The sequence below is a fragment of the Aethalodelphis obliquidens genome, unplaced genomic scaffold (genome assembly GCF_003676395.1).
Source record: "Aethalodelphis obliquidens isolate GAN/ISIS:26980383/991018 unplaced genomic scaffold, ASM367639v1 scaffold5, whole genome shotgun sequence".
Taxonomy (NCBI): Eukaryota; Metazoa; Chordata; class Mammalia; order Artiodactyla; family Delphinidae; genus Aethalodelphis; species Aethalodelphis obliquidens.
The window spans coordinates 53,830,487-53,851,209 of NW_020837949.1; the positions used below are offsets into that span (position 1 = coordinate 53,830,487).

Below are 20,723 nucleotides of genomic sequence, written 5' to 3' on the forward strand. Positions count from 1 at the left end.
AGCAAAACGCATGCGCACGTTTCCGTGAGCGCGCGCGCCTTACGGCCGCTGAGGCTAACCTGCGGCAGCGTGCGGATATGAAATAGCAGTGGCGGGTGGTGGTGACGTTAGAAGAGCGCGCCGCACTTCGGTGCGAACAGCTTCCGCGGGAGTGAATTCTCGACCGTCGCGGGCATGGTGAGCTGCAGTCGGGTGGTGCTCAGAAAGGTCCGTGATTGGTGCCCCTCAGCCTGATGTCCGACACCTGGTGCCTCTAGCCCCACTTGAGGGCTCTGGTTCTCCTTCGCCTCCATCCCTCCCCACTGTTTTCTTCCTGGGGGCCTCTTTCCTGCTTTTCTACCATAGTCCTCTCCTTTTCGCCCCTCAGGGAGTCGGGCTTGGCCTGTAAGGGGTGAGAAGGGCGTGTCTAGTCTACCGGGCATGGTTAGGACGGTTGTTTGGAGCAGGGTTTGAGATTTTTCAAGGGAATTGTGCGCACGTGGGATGAAGAGCTGGGGTAACTGCCTTCTGTTTATACATGCAATACGGTGTATGTGAAGTGTAGGTTTGACTTTTTCTTTTGGCTCAAATAGTGTATTTTCCTCCTTTTAAATAATAATATCCATAACTTGTTTTTACATATTTTTTCGTTGAGTGCATTGTTATTAAGAGCTTTCTAAAGACAACTTTTCATCAGTAAACGAAAATAGGTAACTGACTTGCCTTCTTGCAAGAAACTAGGTCAGCTTTTGTGCAATGCTTTTGTGCATTTCTGTAAAAAATTTACAGTTGCTTTTCAAATTTAAAAACCTCTTTAAGATCCTTACTAGCAATGTTTTTTGAAACCTGCCGTCATCAGGTTTGGTCATTACCTTATTACTAAGGACGAGATTGAGATATTACTTTTAAGTTTGAGTTCTAAATCTATGAACCTGATAAATCTAGAGCAGTAAAAAATGTGTCACATATTGAAAGGAACTTCAAAAACAGGAGGTTTCTTTTTGTCGGAGGAAAGGCATGGTTAGTAATACCATGGTTAGTAAAGTTTTACTTTATTCAACCCTCTATTTTCCAGAAAATAGGTGGTCAGAAGAAGAGAGACTTGAGAAGGATAGTACTTGGGCATATAGGATAACTAATCTGTAAGCTAAAAAAATGAACTACTGCATTTTTTGCTGGATACGTTTTTAAATGCTAACTGTGTAACTTTACTGCCATAACAGTCACTTCCAGTCAATGTTGTTTGCAAGGGGAATCTACCTCTTCACTTACCTGTGATGCATTTCTGATCTAGCTCTACCCAGCCAAAGCATAAGTTTGTCAGCCTCCAGAGAAAAATACTCTGGCTTGCCCTTAAGTTCATGTTTTGTATATTCCTTCCACCCTTACAATACTCTGTTTCGTGATTATATTTGCATACTCGCTTTGAATCTTTGCTGTGTAACTATCCACTGCAATCTCAAGTCTAGACAGATTTATCAGAATCAGCAAAGGAGCTTTTGATAAATGTGCTGGCTTACCCTATTCTCATCCCCTCCTCCAGAGTATCAGAATGGTCAGTGGAGTGTATGCATTTTTGAAAAAAGTTCCCAGATGTTTTCGATACTTAAAACTATCCTAAATGATTAAAGATGTGAAGATTATGCATTTAAGAAATTACTTTGTGAGGAATTTTGACAGCCCAGGGCGTTAAAACATAGGATCTTACCTGCAAGAAGTTCTTGATTTAGTGAGGGAAACAGAAATAAACCCTAAATACAGTGTATGATTTCTAGAGATCTAATAATAGAGATATAATCCAATTACTGAGAGCCCAGGAAAATCAATGGTAAGTGTTGGTTAAAGGAATTAAGAAAGACATCGGAAAATATGACATTCAGGTGGGTTTATGATAGAAAAGAACAAATGACATTGTAAGTAGATGAAAAAGCATGAGCAGAATGCCATGGAGAAGTGACAGTATATTGTGTAGCATAGAGCAAAGAGAGGAAGAGGATATAGGAGGGGTTGAATGAATGGAAATGAAATGTGAAGGGTAGGTTAAGAGATTTGAATATAGCATTGAGAATTTTAGACTTTATTTCATAAACAGCAAAAAACCATGAATGGTTTTTGAGTAAGGGAGAAACATGTTGAGAGATCAGATCCATTGTCAGAAAGATCGCTCAGGCAGTGAGACAGAGGATGTGTTGAGGAAGGAATGACTAGACATTGAAAGACCAGTTAGGAGCTAATGTAATGATCAAGATACTAGGGTAGTTAGTTGTGCCAAAAAAGGAAAGATAGTAGGGCTTCGAGAAGAGAAGCAGGTATAGTCTAAGATCCCCATGTGTGGTCTCAGTGAGTAGATAAACTATCGTTTCATTATTTGTGAGAACATTGGAGGAACAAAATTTACCTAGGGAAAAGTTTGGTTTTGTTATATAACATGTATTTAGGTGACTATTATCCTTTCAATACCTAAGAAGTTATATATTTGAGGGGTTTCAAATATAAGTTAAATACTGATCTCGTTCTCAGTTGCTTTAGACTATTAAGCTCACATCTGGTGGAGATGTCCAACTAACTGGGATAGAGAATATCTCACCTAGGTGATAGTTACTGGTACAAACTGAGATCACCCCGGGGAGAAAGTCTAGATTGAAAAGTGGGCCAGTGTCAGAGACCTTCAGGATTGGAAGGACAACAATTGATAGTGAAAAACAGGGTCTTAAGAGAGTTAATCTAATGGGAAAGTGAGGTCAGACAGGAGGTAAACTAAGTAAAGACAATAAATGTGGCATACGGAAAGCCATTTTTTTTTTTTAGGAGTTTTAGTGGCAACAAAGAACTAGAAAGGAATTCAAAATTGGTAAGCGCATGTGGTATACAAATGTCCTCTTTCTCTTTTTAAGTATGGAGACTTCATTGATAACCTGAGACTCTTCACCAGGGGAGGAAGTGGTGGAATGGGCTACCCTCGCTTAGGTGGAGAAGGTGGAAAAGGTGGTGACGTCTGGGTTGTAGCCCATAACAAAATGACTTTAAAACAACTTAAAGATAAATATCCTCAGAAACGGTTTGTGGCTGGAGAAGGAGCAAACAGTCGGTAAGTATTTAACTGAATGTTTTGTATGAAATTAATTGTCCCCGGAAGAAGAAAAAAAAGTTGAGATAAAAATTTAATTGGTAATTTGAAGTAAATAATATCCTGGATTTGTAACTGAGCAAAAATCTACTATTTTTGTCTCTAGTAAATATAAAAGATAGGTACTATGGAATGTTTTGACGTTTTTAAACTTTTTATCCTTTTCTTCTCCCAGTGTCTGTTTATATTCTTTTATATTTCCTTTGTAGAACCAGAAAATGATCTGAATCCCCACTGTTTTCTTCTAAAATGATCTTTGACAGTCTTTAGGAAACTTTCTAGAATCTTAACTGGCTACTCCACCCCACTGCCACCCATAGTTCTGCCAGCATCTTGTAGGCAGTACTTAAAATTTAGAGCCTGTTTGCTGCTACATCTCTTGAATGTTTTCCTTTTGACTCTGTTTTAATTTTCTCTCTGACAGCAAAATCTTCCCTTTGTTTTTTGTTAATGTTTGCTATTTTCTGTGGAACATATTATGTTGACCTCAAAATATGAGAAGAATTTTTTCTTTCATTGTAAAGAAAACAAAGAAAAAAAATTCTTAAAGCTTCCATCAAAATGCAGTCTATGGTTCCTCAGGCCTCTGTCATTCTGTTGTTCCTTAGGAGGTGTTGGTATAAAAGTTAGGCTTTCTGTTCCTTTTTTCTTTCCCCTTCCCAAGGAAGTGTTTGGGTATATTTTTTTGTCACAGTCGTAGAGGATGGAATGTGTCACTTGCTTGGGGGATGAGTGTAAGCAAAGGATACAGCCTGGATATAGGCTAAACACCCTGTAACGCAGGGTGAGGAATGCCCCCAACAACAACAAATTATCCTGCCCCAAATATCCAGCAGCATCCTCTGCTGGTAAAGGAATCCTTGGAGAAACCCCTTAAATTTCTTTTGAGCATTTTTGTTTATGAATAGTCTTTACAGGGCAAATTTTGAGAGCCCTATATTAGAATTCAGTAATCAAAGCTTTAAGATCAGAATGTTGTTTTATTATTTTGATGTTACAGGTAGAAAATAACTGCAGTTTATATCCTAAAGTAAAATTTTTCATCATTTTATAATTTCTTTTGAAAATTAAGGTTGCTGTGATTCCAACCTTATTCTGTGTTTAGATAAGTGGTATGCTAAAGATGGTGTATAACGTTTAAATGTTAAGAAAGATTTAAATAGAACAGTTACTGCGATTGTGTGTTGGAATTTTTAGAATGTAGAGGCTTAAATCTAAAGGATCAATAGGAGCCAACTGGATGAAGGGGAGGAAAAAGCATTACAGGAAAGAGATATTGGAAATAACATAAATTATTTTGTCATTCATCTATTTAGGTTTTTTTTTTTTTTTTTTTTACTGTTATTGTCACAATGCAGTACACATCTTTGTGTATATAATAGTTTACATGGTTGTTCAATTTTTTTGTTTTGTTTTTTTTAGGATAAATTCCCAGAAGTGGAATTACTAGTTAGAAGCTTGTACCACTTTATCCTCTCTTGAGCAGTTTAAGAATCGCCATATGAGCCTCCTATAATTAAAGTACTCTCGTTTCAGGTCATTTTTTAAAAAGCCTTGTTATTCACTGGATTTTCCATTTTTTTTCTAGTTTATTCATGTTGCAATGATCTCTTCCTTTCAAACGTACAATATTTTAGTTCATTATGAGTTAAAATGACTTTTGGTAGTTAGCTTAGTAACAAATCATTACTTAATATTATTTTTATTGAGATACAGTAGTCTAAAATGCAAATAAATAAATAGGGATAATTGTATTTTTTCTCCATTATTTGGCCATTTAACATCTGCATTATAAGAATTGGTTGCTAGTCTTCTTTGTATACCATTGTATTTGCTTGAAACATCAACCATTTAATCTAGCAGATTTTCTTTATGTTAATTTAGCTTTATTTTTTTTTTTTTATAGAGTTAGCGCACTGAAAGGCTCCAAAGGAAAAGACTGTGAAATTCCTGTACCTTTGGGTATTTCAATAACTGATGAAAATGGTAAAATTATAGGTAAGTGTATTGTAGATTCTAAGGTTGTGAAAAATGTGCCCGTTTTCTAAAATTGAGATCTGTGGGGAATAGCACCTCTTAAGTTTCAGGATTTTTTTTAAACATTAAGTATTTTAGCTGCTAGTTTATAAAACAGCTTTTAAAAACATTATATAACAGTTCAGAATTAGCTGCTAGATTTAAAATTATTTTAAAGATGTAAGAGTATTTACTCGGTTTTAAAACAAATAACTAGCATTTTTTCAACCACTTGCAAAAGTGTTTTCTTGGAGTCAGATTTTTAATAGAAACTTGATGCTATCGTTTAGCCCTTTAGATTTGTAAACTGGAATTTCCTGGCATCTGTTTCTGAAAGAAAAATGTCATTAGTGATTAGCTCCACTTACTAATCTTTGCTTTAAGTATCTTTATCTCTCTTTTTAAGGAGAACTCAATAAAGAGAAAGACAGAATTTTGGTAGCTGAAGGAGGTCTTGGTGGTAAATTACTTACAAATTTCTTACCATTGAAAGGCCAGAAACGAGTAATTCACCTTGATCTAAAACTTATAGCTGATATAGGCTTGGTAGGGTAAGTATCATTTATATTTTTATTTTTATACTTTCAGAGAGATAGTTCATGAATAGGAAGTAAATATAAATGGTAATTTGGGGCTAGCATTATTTCTAGTTCATGGAATTTGTGTATTGTTTGTGTACTTTAAGAAAATGCTGCTTAAAAAAAAAAAGAATATGCTGCTAATATTGCCAACATAGAGTTTCATAGTCACTATTCATTTGTCGAAGATCATAGCAATTGAATAGGGCAGTGGAAATGTTAGAAAATAAATAAACACAGAAAAGTCAATCAAATACAAAAGAATGTTACCAAGTATTAAAGAATAAAATTAGAAATCCAAACAAGCCACATATTAAAAAGTGTATGGAAGGAAATAAAAAGTAGGGGAAAAATGACCAAGATATTCTTACAAGTCTTAATAGAGGTATTGAAGTATCATTAATCAGATGGCTAAAGGCCGGTACAGATGATCTCAACCATCAACTTTACACACTATTGAGCACTAAGCTGGATCTTGCTATGATCGTTTCCCTATCCTTCACTCTCTGTTTAGGAGCTGTCCATTCTCAGTGCTGCAGACCTTCCAATGTTCTCCTCTTCCACCAGCCTCCATTCTTGCATCAAACAATGCTACTTAGCTGTAGGGTTTGCAGTGCTGGCACATAAATGGAGGGAGATAAATAGCAAGATAGAAAGTAGATAAAGGAAGGGAAAACTTCAGCTTTGCATGTCTCCTCTCCCTCTCTGTCTTCCTCTCCCAAGTCCCACTATAGCATTACACAATAGTCAGATGGAAGGCCTTGGGAAAAGGGAGGGGAAACTGCCGCTCTACTCCAGCTGCCAGTTCCATGCCTTGCTTTTCCATAGCTTCTTTCTAAGCTCTTTCATCTTCCTCTTCCCGCATCTCACTGCTTCTTTACCACACTCTTCACTCTGAATCCCTCACCTCTTTCCATGCCTGTTTAGGTCTTACCAGCAGTGGCTTAGAGTTCACAGAGGCCTCATTCCTGCTGAAATTGTAACAGAGAAAGATGTGATCCTGGCATTTAAGCTTGCCATTCACATTTAATATTTTCAATGAAACATAGTTATGAGGGTTATGAGTCATAGGTTCTGTAATACTATATATTTTTAGGAACATTATGGACTTAATAGGGTTTTGTGGATAAGACTGAGAATCCAGCCATTCACTTTCTTATTTTGTAGGAAAATGTGTTTCAGGTTCCATAGAGACACCTTTACAGCCTAAGAAGAACATAGCAAGGCTGAGTAGTGAATAGAAGTGGGATGGCGATGGCAGACTCAAGTGAGACTGTTTGGGTTAGAATCTCAAATCCTCTGGAGGCTGGCTGGGTGGTTTTGGATACAGTCTCTCTAAAGCCTTTTTTTTTTTTTTCTCATCTTTAGTAGTGGATGGCAGTAGTTCTCACCTTAAAATGTTATTGCTGAGTAAGATATTGCATTTGCAGCATAATACATGCCTTGGATTTATGAATGCTCAATGAATGAATGGTAGCTGCTATTATCATCATCATTGCCAACTTATTGGAGACCACATATACACTAAGCTTTTCAGAAGTGGACTTGATATTAGTCAATAGCAAGCATCGTGATTCTAGAGCACAATGTTTAACATGTATGCTAGTGCTTTTAAATTAGGTAACTATTCTTAAAAAGTTGCTAATGTGAATACCAGCATAAGCAGATGTCCTTTTAGCCGATTTCAGGAATGAACTGAACATTAGAAGAAAGGTATCATATAACTAATACACTTGTACTGCTGTTTTCAAATCTGGTCTTTGCATAGGTTGGATTTCAGCCTCTAAAATTTTCATTAGGTACTTGTCAATAAAAATCTCAGGTATCTGTTCTTCACCTGGTAGCTTCCTTTTTCTTCTTGTATTTTGATATCTTTGGAAATAGTTGCTTGCATTTTTCTGTGTTTAATCATTGTTATGAAAATATGAGGATATTAGAAAGAAATAAGCAAGTCCAACTAATGATAATCATGGCAAAAATGATTGCAATTTGCTTTTCAAAAAGTTACAAGAGCCTAAGTGTAACAGGATATAAGAAAATACTGTATTTCTAGGGGAAACGAGTCATTAAGAAATCTCACATAGTTTTATTCTAAATTTATTATAGAAATATTTTAATGAGAAAAATTGTTTAAAGATCTCCATTAAGAGCATATACATTTTTATAGAATTCCAAATTAATATTTGTAAAATATTGCATCATTATTCCAAATGAAAATGTGGCAGAGTTTTGAAAAATCTTGATTTGAATGAAAACTGTGAAGACAGGGATCACGTCTGTCTTATTGATTGCTATATTTCTCCTGCCTAGTATATTGCCTGGCCCAAGGCAGTGCTCAATAAATATTTGTTGGATAATTTTTTTAAATTGAGATATAATTGACATATAACATTATATAAGATTCAGGTGTACAGTGTAATGATTTGACATTTGTATATGTTGCAGAATGATCACCACCATAAATCTAGTTAACATCTGACACCATGTATAGTTACAAATTTTTTTTCTTGTGATGAGAACTTTTAAGATTTACTCTCTTAGCAACTTTAAAATATACAATATTATTATTATTTTTTTTTTTTTTCGGTACGCGGGCCTCTCACTGTTGTGGCCTCTCCCGTTGCGGAACACAGGCTCCGGACGTGCAGGCTCAGCAGCCATGGCTCACGGGCCCAGCCGCTCTGCGGCGTGTGGGATCTTCCCAGAGCGGGGCATGAACCCGTGTCCCCTGAATCGGCAGGCGGACTCTCAACCACTGTGCCACCAGGGAAGACCTACAATATTGTATTATTAACTATAATCACCATGCTGTACATTATATCCCCATGATATTTTTTTTACAACTAGATTTTTTTTTTTTTTTTTTTTTTTTTGGCCACACAATGTGGCTTGCGGAATCTTAGTTCCCCAAACAGGGATCGAACCCAAGCCCTCAGCAGTGGAAGTGCAAACTCCTAACCACTGGCCTGCCAGGAAATTCCCCACAACTGGATTTTTTTTTTTACCTTTTCACCACCTTTGCCCACTTTGTAACCCTCTCCCCCCACCGCTGACACACACACACACACACACACACACACACACACACACACACACATATTTTCTGTATGCATTCATCCATTGATGGACACTTAGGTTGCTTCCACATCTTGGTTGTTGTAAATAATGCTGCAGTAAACATGAGGTGCATATATCTTTTTGAGTTAGTGTTTTTGGTTTTTATTTTTTTTGGATAAACATCCAGAAGTGTAATTGCTGGATCATATGGTAGTTCTATTTTTAAGTTTTTGAGGAACCTCCATACTGTTTTCCATAGTGGCTGCACCAATTTACATTCCCATTGGTTGAATAAATTTAATGAAAATATCTGAATGAAATTTAGGAAATCATCTCTTAAGTGGCCCCCATTCCTAGTACTTTCTTTCATCCATTGTGGGCCTTTCTTGAGGGATATTTAGCAATAAAATCAAGGCCTTTAAAACAGCCATGTAGTTTAATCTAGTATTTCCTTATCTAGAAATTTACCTCAAGAAAGAAATTAAAGGTATATGTAAAGGTTCACTTCAGCGTTTAAAGTTTTTTTAAAAAAGCTTGACAGGGCTTCCCTGGTGGTGCAGTGGTTGAGAGTCTGCCTGCCAATGCAGGGGACACGGGTTCGTGCCCCGGTCTGGGAAGATCCCACATGCCACGGAGCGGCTGGGCCCGTGAGCCGTGGCCGCTGAGCCTGCGCTTCTGGAGCACGCAACGGGAGAGGCCACAACAGTGAGAGGCCCGCATACTGAAAAAAAAAAAAAAAAAAAAAAAAAAAGCTTGACAAATAATTAGCGCTCATTTGCAGAAAGAAAAAAAAGAGTTGAATGTTAAAATCGCACCATTTGATGTTAAGGTGACTTAACATTGGTGTATGTCTTTCTAGCTGTATGCGTATTTTTTGCAGAGTCATTTATAACAGTAAAAAATTTGAGACCACCTAAATGCCTAACAATAAGAAATTAGTTAAGTAAATTGCACTACACCCTTGAAATGCATTCACCTTATATAATTCAGTTTAAAAGGAGGCCGACCAACTGTGAATAGTCTTTCAGCAAAAAACGGAATCAAAGCTGAATCTGATCAAGGCTTCATATCTACCAATTTATAGGAGCATGTTAACTGACATCATGGGCATTAGCAGAAAAATCCAGACTATGGCAAAGAAGCTACAGGACAAATGGCCCAGTTTCTTTAAAAATAAAATTGCAAAGGGGAAATACCTGGAGAGGGAGCCGGTACCAAAAGAAATTTAAAAGGCACATCAACCAACTGTAATATGCAGACCTTATTTGGGTCTCTGTTTAAAGAAACCAACTTTAGAAAAATTATTAAGAATGTATCAATATTTGTTTAAGCTAGGTGATGGCTAAATAGGATTCATTACTTTGCTAGTGAAATGTCCATATAAAATGTTTTTTTTAAAAAATACAAAAAACAATATAAGAAATATTTTGTCAGTATTTGGCTAGAGATAGTGAATTGCAGGTATTTTTATTAGTTTCTTTATGTTTTTCTATGATTTACAAGCTGTTTTTTTAACATTATTTGATTTACTGTCAATACTGAAACATCCTTAGTGTTCACCATAAATTTATCTTTACCTTTTCTATAAGTATATTTTGTTCCTCAAGTTTTTCAAGATTATTTTAAATTTATAGTCTACTTTTAATCCCAGCAATATTCAAGAAGTCTGCTTCTTGAAATGTTAGGAATTCAGAGATAAGAAAGTATTTATAATGCTGATATTTGTTGTAATGTATAAATTTATTTTCTTGTTTCAGATTCCCAAATGCTGGAAAATCCTCTTTGCTAAGTAAGATTTCTCATGCAAAACCTGCAATTGCAGATTATGCATGTAAGTATAATTTGCTTTGTTTTTTTAATGTGTAGAGGCAAATTTTTAAAGACTAATCTTTCTTTGAGTGTGAAAAAAATGATAACTGGGGTAACCTTAGTTTGAAAACTCTTGGCAGACAGAGTACGTGTATTTCCCATTAATCTTTGAAACCTTTATAGCTCTCAGCAAAGTTCCTAGTACTGCTTATTAGACACTTTGTTGCATTTATTTGTCTATTGTATAATCATTATTCAGTTTAGTTAACAATTTTATGAGCACCTACCCTTTATCAAACACTGTGATAAATGCTACAAAGGCAGAGATCAATTCTTTCATTCATTTAGCAAGTATTTATTTCTAGGAACTATCAATAACAATAAATTCTGGAGTTACAAAGGCTGGTAAGCAGAAGTGAATACTTCTTTTGTTTTGATTTTTATTGAACTTACAGACAAGTGGGGGAAGGCACATATCTCACTAATGAATATAAGAGAATATAATATGGTTCTATGTAAGAGTGTAGGTGACTGCTTTAGATTTCTTTGGGGAAGTGTGATGGTGGGGCTGAGATATGAGCAATAAATATGAGTTAATTGGTGACAGACAATGGAGGTGAGAGTCTTTCAGTCAAAGGAAATAGCATGTACACAAAGACTCTGGTGGCAGGGAGTAGATTTGTTTGTCTAGAGAACATGTAGTAAGGGGAAGAGGGAATCAAGATGAGGCTAGAGATGCAGGTGGAGACCTGTGATATAGGCCATATAGGCTGTATTTGATCTCTGTGGCTTAAGAGCAGTTGATAGCTTTTTAACAAGGGAAAACAGTGATTAGATATGCTTTTCAAAAAAGATCTATTGGCGTGTAATGTAGAACATGGATTGGTGTGGGACATAAATGGATCTGGAAAGAACAGTTAGTAGAACTGGCTATTGCAGTAGCTGGATGAGATATAATGGAAGCTTAGACTAAGAGTAGTGAATAAATATGATAGGATCTTTGCCATCATTAAACAAAATGGCACAGAATGACATTAACATGGAAAATAAAATTAAACCATTCTAAAATTGATAAAGTAGAGTTAATTTTGTACTAACTGCTATAAATCACATGGCCAATATTTATTGTTACAATACAGGGGATTCTTGAGAAGGAAAGAAGAAAAGCAAAAAGTCCTAGGAAGGAGGCTAGGGCAGGATTGATGAAGCGTGAGGATAACTAAATGAGAAAGGACCATAGAGAGATTTCACCCACAGCCCAAGTGATAAAAACCTAAATTCTGCCCCCACCCTCAGCACCTTTACCATGATTCTTAAAGTTTGAGACAGGGACTTTGAGGCCCACTAATTAAATTACACCTGTGCTTTCGAAGATTATAAAAATCTATATTTTGTCCTTTTCCAAGTATATGATAAATAGCAAAGATAATTATACCTTTAATTTCAACAAATGAGAACATAATCTGAATTAGGTTGTTCACAGAAACGAAATATTATTTATTTTATACATGACGCTAAGACAATTTTGAGAGTATAAACCTTTATTCTAGCCTCAATTTATTATTGTTTTTCTTTTAGTTACAACATTAAAGCCTGAACTCGGAAAAATTATGTATAATGATTTCAAACAGGTGGGTATTTTTAAAATAAGACACTTGGTTAGTAATGAAAGTACTTGCCTTAGTGCTTAGATTTTATAATATTTGGGAGTTTCTGTGGTGTTAGGGGGAAAAAGTAGCAAGATTTTGTTTTTGATAAGTGAAACCATGATCAAATCAATTATGCTGACCACTATCAGAGTAAAAATATTGTATTACAATATAATTTCTTGTTCTTCTAAAGTTTGGGTCTAGTTTGTCGTTACAACATTTATTGTATCTTAATTGCCTTAATCAGTTTGTCCTCATTGCAAGTCCATATTTTACTGCCATATTTGATTATTGATTTTCATTTCCTAAAAACATTTTCTAAAGTTCATGGATGTAATTTTACTCCAACTTACTTTTTAAAAAAAAATTTTTTTTAATTGAATGGGATCCTCGTCTTAACTAGCTATTAAAATTTATTTTTCCCTGCTACGGAAGAACTTTTGAATAATTAGAATAAAAACAAATTAAAAAGGAAAGTAACAAAATTTTAAAAATGTTTAATGTATGATCAGCAGGTGCATCCCTTGGTATTTACCCAAATAAACTGAAAACTTATGTCCACTCAAAAGCCCGCACACGGATGTTTGCAGCAGCTTTGTTCATAATTGCCAAAACTTGGAAACAACCAAGATGTCCTTCAGTAGGTGAATGGATAAATAAACTGTGTACATCTCAATAATGGAATGTCATTCACACTAAAAAGAAATGAGCCATCAAGCCATGAAAGGACACAAAGGAACCTCCAATGTGTATTACTAAGTGAAAGAAGCCAATCTGTAAAGGCTACATACTGTATGATTTCAACTATATGTCATTCTGGAAAAAGGCAATACTATGGAAATAGCAGAAAGGTCAACGGTTGCCAAGGATTAGGAGGAAAGAAAGGTTGAACAAGCAGCACACAGGATTTTTAGGGCAGCGAAACTATTCTGTATGATACTAGATACATGTCATACATTTGTCAAAACCCATGGAATGTGTAAAACCAAGGGTGAACCCTAATGTAAAGTATGGGCTTAAAGTGATGATGTATCAGTATACTTTCATATAATCCATTGACATAATTCAAAAGACATAGAAGATGTATATTTATAATAGTGGTATAACAGTAAAAATTTTTTAAAACTTCGACAATTATATAGAATGTTAAATAATAATTAAAATTATAAGTACAGGATAATATGAATTTAGAGAACAATATTTAGAGGAAAAGACAACATTATTGGTAATTTTTAAGGGAAATCAGTAGAAAACCTCTGAAGAGAATTTCAGGACATGAGACCTACATGTACATTGCTTTGTCACATAGCTCCAACTTTCTTTAAAACTGAAATTTTTAACCACACAGGCAGTATGTGTAGAGCAGTGTTTCTCATCCCTTACTGTACATCAGAATCATCTGGGTAGCTTAAGAATAACAATGATAAATGAAGCCTGGGCCCCAGTGATTTGAAACCAAACCCCTTGGGGATAGGGCTTGAGCATCTGTAGTTTAGAAAAGTTTCTTAGATAATTATGATGTGCAGTGAGGTTTGAAAGCCACAAGTGTAGAATAATGGTTAGTAACTCTTATAACCTCCAAAAGGAGTATAGTAACACTATTTCCCTTACTTTTTAAGAGTGGTTAATAGTTCTGGTAGAATATGAACAATAAAGAAACAATGGTACCAAATAACCATTTACATATAGAATAAAACTTAAAACTACAGAGCTATACTAAGTCAATGTCTTCTGAATTAATATCCTTGTATATTTTTTTAAGAATTTAGAAAATTGAAATTCTTTGAAAAGTTCATACTGAACAATATAATTTATGGAATTCTAGAAAGAATTTATGTGATTAGTAAATGTTAAACTAAGCCATAAAATTCCTAGATTGTTAAAGTAAAAAATGGGACTAATTTCTGATAACAAAGGACTTTGATTCTTAATACATTTATTTTGTTATAAAGGTATCCTGACTTTATAGAGATGCAGTGGTAATCACAAATTAAGAACTGTTTATAATTGAAATATCATGAAAATTGTTGGATGTAATTGTATTTGTGGGTTTCATTTTTTTTTTTTATTATCATGCCATTTAATTTTGTGTTAGATATCAGTAGCTGATCTTCCTGGTTTAATAGAAGGAGCACACATGAACAAAGGAATGGGCCACAAATTCCTCAAGCATATAGAAAGAACTAAACAACTACTTTTTGTTGTAAGTCATATGCATATCAATGTAATGTTTAAATGAACGTGAGAACCAGTGAATTTAGTTTTCCTAGAAATTTTTTATAATAATAACATTTAAAGATAAAGTAGCAGCATATATTATTCCACTAAATCTATTTAGATAGGGGTCAGATACAGTTAGTAATCTTTATTTATAATATGGGGATGGAAGTGGCATTGTTTACTATGTCAGATTAAAGTTTTGCCATACTTGTCAGGTTTAATTCATTAAGATTTTCAATATACTACTAAATTATATAGGATCAATTTCCTACTTCATTTCTGGTGTTCAGTTATATATGAGATTGTCTGTATTGGTATAAATTGTTTAATCTGTACTAGTTTCTCATTAATGATTGTGGTTTTATCAGAATAATTATAATTATCTTAAAACATCAGTTTCTCTCATTTCGAATTACTAAATTACCAGTAGAGTATAGATTGAGAAATTATTTTTAGCTTGAGCAAGTAAAACATTTCAAAACAGAATTGTATAGCTGTTGTTCTTATGTTAAAAGCAGTCTTTTTCCTTTTTTTTTTTTTAGGTTGATGTTTCTGGATTTCAGCTTTCTTCCCAAACTCAGTACAGAACTGCCTTTGAAACCATACTACTGCTTTCAAAAGTAGGTTTTCTGTTTTATATCTGGTCTAATACGTAGGCACATAGGACTGTATGGAATAACGTATGGTAATTCGAATAAATATGTAGTCTGCCTCTACCTTTTTTTTTTTTTTTTTTGCGGTACGCGGGCCTCTCACTGTTGTGGCCTCTCCCGTTGCGGAGCACAGGCTCCGGACGCACAGGCTCAGCGGCCATGGCTCACGGGCCCAGCTGCTCTGCGGCATGTGGGATCTTCCCGGACCGGGGCACGAACCCGTGTCCCCTGCATCGGCAGGCGGACTCTCAACCACTGCGCCACCGGGGAAGCCCTGCCTCTACTTTTTTTTTTTTTTTGCGGTACGCGGGCCTCTCACTGTTGTGGCCTCTCCCATTGCGGAGCACAGGCTCCGGACGCGCAGGCTCAGCGCCTGCCTCTACTTTTTAAAGCTTTGATGTTAATTAAAAAATTATCTAAATTTGCTGTCTCCAGTTTTGCGATGTTCACCTGTTCCTCAAACTGTTGTAATCATTAAAACCTTCCTTGATTCCAAATCCCTGTTACATACTTCTCAGACTGTATCTTGCTTAACTTTTATTCCTACTTCTTAGACTATTTCTCAGTCTACTTTTTAGGTTCTCTGATACTCAGATATTTTGCTATGTTTTAGATCAGCTGCCTATTGGACATCTTTGATTGGATGTCCCATTAACTTCTCAAATGTAATATGTATAGAACTGAACTCCTTTTTTTTTTAAATTCCCCAGCCTCCCCCAGAACTTTACTGAATATGTAAGCCAGAAACCTCGGTGGTAGTGATTCTATCTTTCTTACCACCTGTATCAAGCCCTGACAATTTTATATCCTAAATTTCTCTGAAATGCAACTACTTGTCTTCACCCACACTGTCATAATCATCAACCCCTCTTACTAGAATGTTCTAAGTCCCTCCAGCTTGTCTCCCTGCTTCCAGTCTTAGTTCTCTCCAGGCCATGTTTTATATCACAGCTAGAGTGATCTTTGTTAAAGAACCAAGCAAATGTTTGTTCCCTGCTTAAAACACTTTGATGGTCTCCCATTGCTGTTAGGTTAAGTCTAACATGAACATGGTTTACGAGGTCTGGCAAGGTTGGGTTCTTACCAAGCACTGTATCTCTATTGTTCTCCTCCCTCCCCCCACCCCTGGCCACACCCCATGCATTCTATATCCAGCCAATGATTTGTCTCTAACACAACATGATGTTGTTTATCTTCAGGACTTTTATATCCTATTTCATTTGCTACTTTTTGCCTGTTATTGATAACACTGCTGTGAACATTTGTGTACAGGTTTTTGTGTGGATATGTTTTCATTTCTCTTGGGTATATACCTAGGAGTGGAGTTGCTGGATAATATGGTTATTCTATGTTTAACATTTTGGGGAACTGCCAAACTTTTCCAGAGTGACTGCAGCATTATACCATTTTCCAATCTTATTAGCAATGTATGAAGTTTCCAATTTTTCCACTTTAATGTCAACACTCATTATTGTCTTTTTCTTTTAGCCCTCCTAGTAGGGATGAAGTGGTATTTCATTGTGGTTGTGGTTGTGATTTGCATTTCTTTTTTTTTTTTTTTTTTTTTGCGGTACGCGGGCCTCTCACTGTTGTGGCCTCTCCCGTTGTGGAGCACAGGCTCTGGACACGCAGGCTCAGCGGCCATGGCTTACGGGCCCAGCCGCTCTGCGGCATGTGGGATCCTCCCGGTCCAGAGCACGAACCCGCATCCCCTGCATCGGCAGGCGGACTCTCAACCACTGCGCCACCAGGGAAGCCCTGCATTTCTTTAATGAGAAATGATGTTGAGAAATGTGACTAATGATGTTGAGCATCTTTTTATGTGCTCATTAGGCATTTGTATGTCTTTGGAGAAATATCTATTCACATTCTTTGCCCATTTTTAAAATGGGTTGTCTTTTAATTGTTGAGTTGTAGGAGATCTTTAAAATTTAGATACAAATCCCTTATCAGATATATGATTTGCAAATATTTTCTCCTATTCTTTCAGTTGTCTTTTCACTTTCCTTAGGTTGTCTTTTGAAGTACAGAATTTTAAATTTTAATGAAGTCCCCTTTGTTTATTTTTTCTTTTGCTCATGCTTTTTGTCAGATATACGAAACCACTGCGTAATCCATAGTCACAAAGATTTACTTCTAAGCATACTTAACTTTTTCCAAGAATAATACAGGCATAGCATTAAGTTGTCACTACCTAGTTCTGAATTTTATTTATGTGCTTACTAGACGTCCAGATACCTGTATTTGGCTCTAGGCACAAAATCACAACAGTCTCTAGGATGTCATATGAGCTAAAATGTATTAACATATGACTTAACTAGTAAACATTTTCTGCATTTCCTTTGTTAATTAGTTTTGTGGTTATTGGGACTTACTGCATTTCAGAGGTGAGAATGGGCCCTAGATTACCCAGGCCTATAAAGTAAAGAAAGACATTACCAAATAGGTCATTTATATAGATATTTTAATAAAATTATTTTGTTTTTCTCTTTGGCTTAAAGGAGTTGGAGTTGTACAGAGAGGAACTTCAGACAAAACCTGCGCTCCTGGCAGTTAATAAAATGGACTTGCCAGATGCCCAAGATAAATTCCATGTACTGATGAACCAACTCCAGAATCCTAAAGGTAAACCCATTCATTCATTTAGTGCCAATTTAATGAATACCTGCTATTTGCAGAGAGTGCTAGGTACTATAATCAGTGGAAAAGAAAACTGAAAGTTGCTACTCTTAAAAAAAAAGTATGTTTGAAGAAAGAACACATACCATATGAAACTTCTAAATAACACTGTAAAAAATAATATCCCATTTCAGAATGTGTGATATGGACAATAAGTTAGAGGAGACAGAAGGAAAGAAAGATTAATTTGAGCTGAAAATGTCAGGCATCATCAAGAAGTAAAACTTAAAGTGGGCTCTTAAAGAGTTAATGGAATTTGGATCAGAAGAGAATAAAGTCAGCATCTACCTGTGAAGTCTGTTAACATATTTCACCAGTTCTAGAACTTCATTCCCCTAGTACATCATGAATTTTAAAACAGAGCTAGTAGTTCTAAAAAGAGGTATGTATCTTTGCAGTGCCAGGTCTGTAGATCTCCGAAGAGTACTAATCTTCTAAAAAGAACTTGAGTCACTATGTATGTGTGGTACAGAATAATAGATGCTGTTACTCCAAAAGGATTTGTTTGAAATTTGTTCCTAAATGGACCATTATGTGTAAAGAAATTTAAAGGGATTCTCCATAGTTTTGAGTATTGACCTTTGCAGAACAGTCTCTATCGTACAGTGATGACGCTTTCATTTTTCTGAGTCTAGTAGAGGACCTTTTGCACAAATGAGGAAAGTAGGGTGGAAGGTAAGTAGTTAACATGTTTTTAAATAGACCTAATCTCTCTTTTTATCCTTGGGATAAAAGTTGGGGAAACTAAATTATAATGTACTAGGACTACCAGGCAGCACCAGAAGATCCTCTCTCCCCTCTCAAAATCTACCCCACAGCCCGTATAATTTATATATTGGGCTGTCTTTGAGTTAATAAGTTACTTTGGGATATAAATATTCTCTGGAATATTTATAAATAAACCTTTATTCCTTAATGTCATTTGCTTTATGAGGTCATTAGATCTATTTGCTGGCTGGTCTTGCAGAAAAGGGAACTTTCAGAGGAGGACCACAAGGGAGGGTAATTCAGGAGTTTGCGGCTATTTTGGACCATCATAAAACAATGTAGTCCCCTCAGTGATAATTCCTGAGTTAGCCTCTCAGACTTCCTTGGGGGTAAATGAATCTCAGAATCCAAGCTCTGTGTTTGTTTGGCTAACCTCTTTTAGGCAGCCTTTCCAGTTCATGTCAGTGTTGATCCATCCCATCAGTATGGCATCCCTACTTCTGTTGCCTTGGTGGCAGGGAAGAACGAAAAGTTATATAATGGCTGTCAGCCCCTGTGGGGTGATAGATTGGATTCATCTAAAATGATGAATTGAACTCCTTGAACTCTTTTCAATTTTAGTATGGCTCATAGCACCAGTGATGATAAGCCATTAGGAAAATTAAAGGCCACCTGTGTGCTGAAGCAAGCTAGAATATCCCAAATCACAAATGATGTTATGTTATAGGAAAGTTCTTTCAGAAAATCTATGTTGTCTTACTTTATTGAACCGCCCCAAAACAAAATTTATTGCTTCTGTAAGTAAATCATCTTCTGTGATTCATCTTTTACTTACACTTAATTTTGTTTAAAATATATTCATGCAACAAATATTTATTAAGTACCTGTCATGTGCCAAGAACCTTACCATTGTCACTAGTAAAAACCAAAGGTTCTGAGACCTTATTAGAAAGAGAAGGAAAAAAGAAATTTAAAATGCTTAGTTTTTGGTTCACTGGTTCAAAAATCAAACCTCTAGCATAGTTTTGACTTACTTTCAGAGACAGTGAAAATCAGCCTAGTTTTGTGTTGTTTCAGATTTTTTGCATTTATTTGAAAAAAACATGATTCCAGAGAGGACCGTGGAGTTCCAACACATCATCCCCATCTCTGCAGTTACTGGAGAAGGAATTGGTGAACTAAAGAACTGTATAAGGAAATCTCTGGATGAACACACCAACCAGGAAAAGGATGCATATCATAAGAAGCAGTTGCTTAATTTACGTATTTCCAATACAATATCTTATAGTGAGCTACCATCAAAGAATGCTGTTACTAGTGCCAGAATAGATATAACTTGAATCTGTTAAAAGTGATATTGAAATTGCATTCATTTGGAAGCTTTCCACAGACATACTTTTTAGAAGGTTAGTTGTTACTAACCTGGTGTATATGCCATCATTCAAAAACCATACTTTTTAAAGATGTTTTGTACTTAAGTCTATCAACAGTAAAAAAAAAAAAAAGTAACTGGAAAGAAAAAAAGTAACTGAGGGTTAAAAATGACAGTTTATAATTTTATGGCCAATTCACCTGTAATAAAATCCTATAATACTCCTGTACGTATGTCTCTAGTGAGATCATTTTTTTAATTATATAAAGGATTCCTTATGAGCAACTAGGTTTTGTTTGTTTGTCTTTAAGTCTGTCATGTACCTGGTTCTACTAAATAGATAATAGTTCTCTATTTTGGAAAACCTCAAACCCTAAATTTGAACATATTCAGTGATAATAAAGACCATTGATAATCAGTAGATAGATCTTTGCGATTTCAGCTTTTGGAAATTTTTCTTTCTTAAGTATAAGAGTATTTTTTTTTTTTTTGTGGTATGTGGGCCTCTCACTGTTGTGGCCTCTCCCGTTGCGGAGCACAGGCTCCAGACGCGCAGGCTCAGCGGCCATGGCTCACGGGCCCAGCTGCTCCGCGGCATGTGGGATCTTCCCGGACCTGGGCACGAACCCATGTCCCCTGCATCAGCAGGCAGACTCTCAGCCACTGCGCCACCAGGGAAGCCCCAAGTATAAGAGTGTTTTTTTCTTGTTTGGACACACTGATGTATGTCTCATTTTATTGTGTCCTAGTCGTTTCACTGTCTACTTTCATATTTTAGTAAGGAGAATAAATAGGAAGTACAATATTAAACAGTATTATCCATCATCAGTATATTCTCAGGAGATTATAATTTCTAAATTTCTGCCTGACTTTCAA

General features: G+C 35.8%; 1 protein-coding gene across 2 annotated transcripts; it reads left to right on the top strand.

The window, feature by feature from the left end:
- The first annotated feature begins 81 nt into the window (after positions 1–81).
- GTPBP10 (GTP binding protein 10) lies at positions 82–20,076 on the top strand. 2 transcript variants are annotated; one of them, XM_027102389.1, is made up of 10 exons: positions 82–207; positions 2,874–3,067; positions 5,013–5,104; positions 5,529–5,673; positions 10,515–10,588; positions 12,145–12,197; positions 14,311–14,418; positions 14,978–15,055; positions 17,590–17,713; positions 19,553–20,076. In XM_027102389.1, exons 1-10 carry the CDS (start codon positions 175–177, stop codon positions 19,813–19,815), a joined length of 1,164 nt encoding a protein of 387 aa, XP_026958190.1. In that variant the 5' UTR covers positions 82–174; the 3' UTR covers positions 19,816–20,076. The 2 variants fall into 2 exon arrangements, with proteins under 2 accessions (XP_026958190.1, XP_026958191.1); XM_027102390.1 differs by lacking the exon at positions 82–207 and adding an exon at positions 351–540.
- Positions 20,077–20,723: the final 647 nt, after the last annotated feature.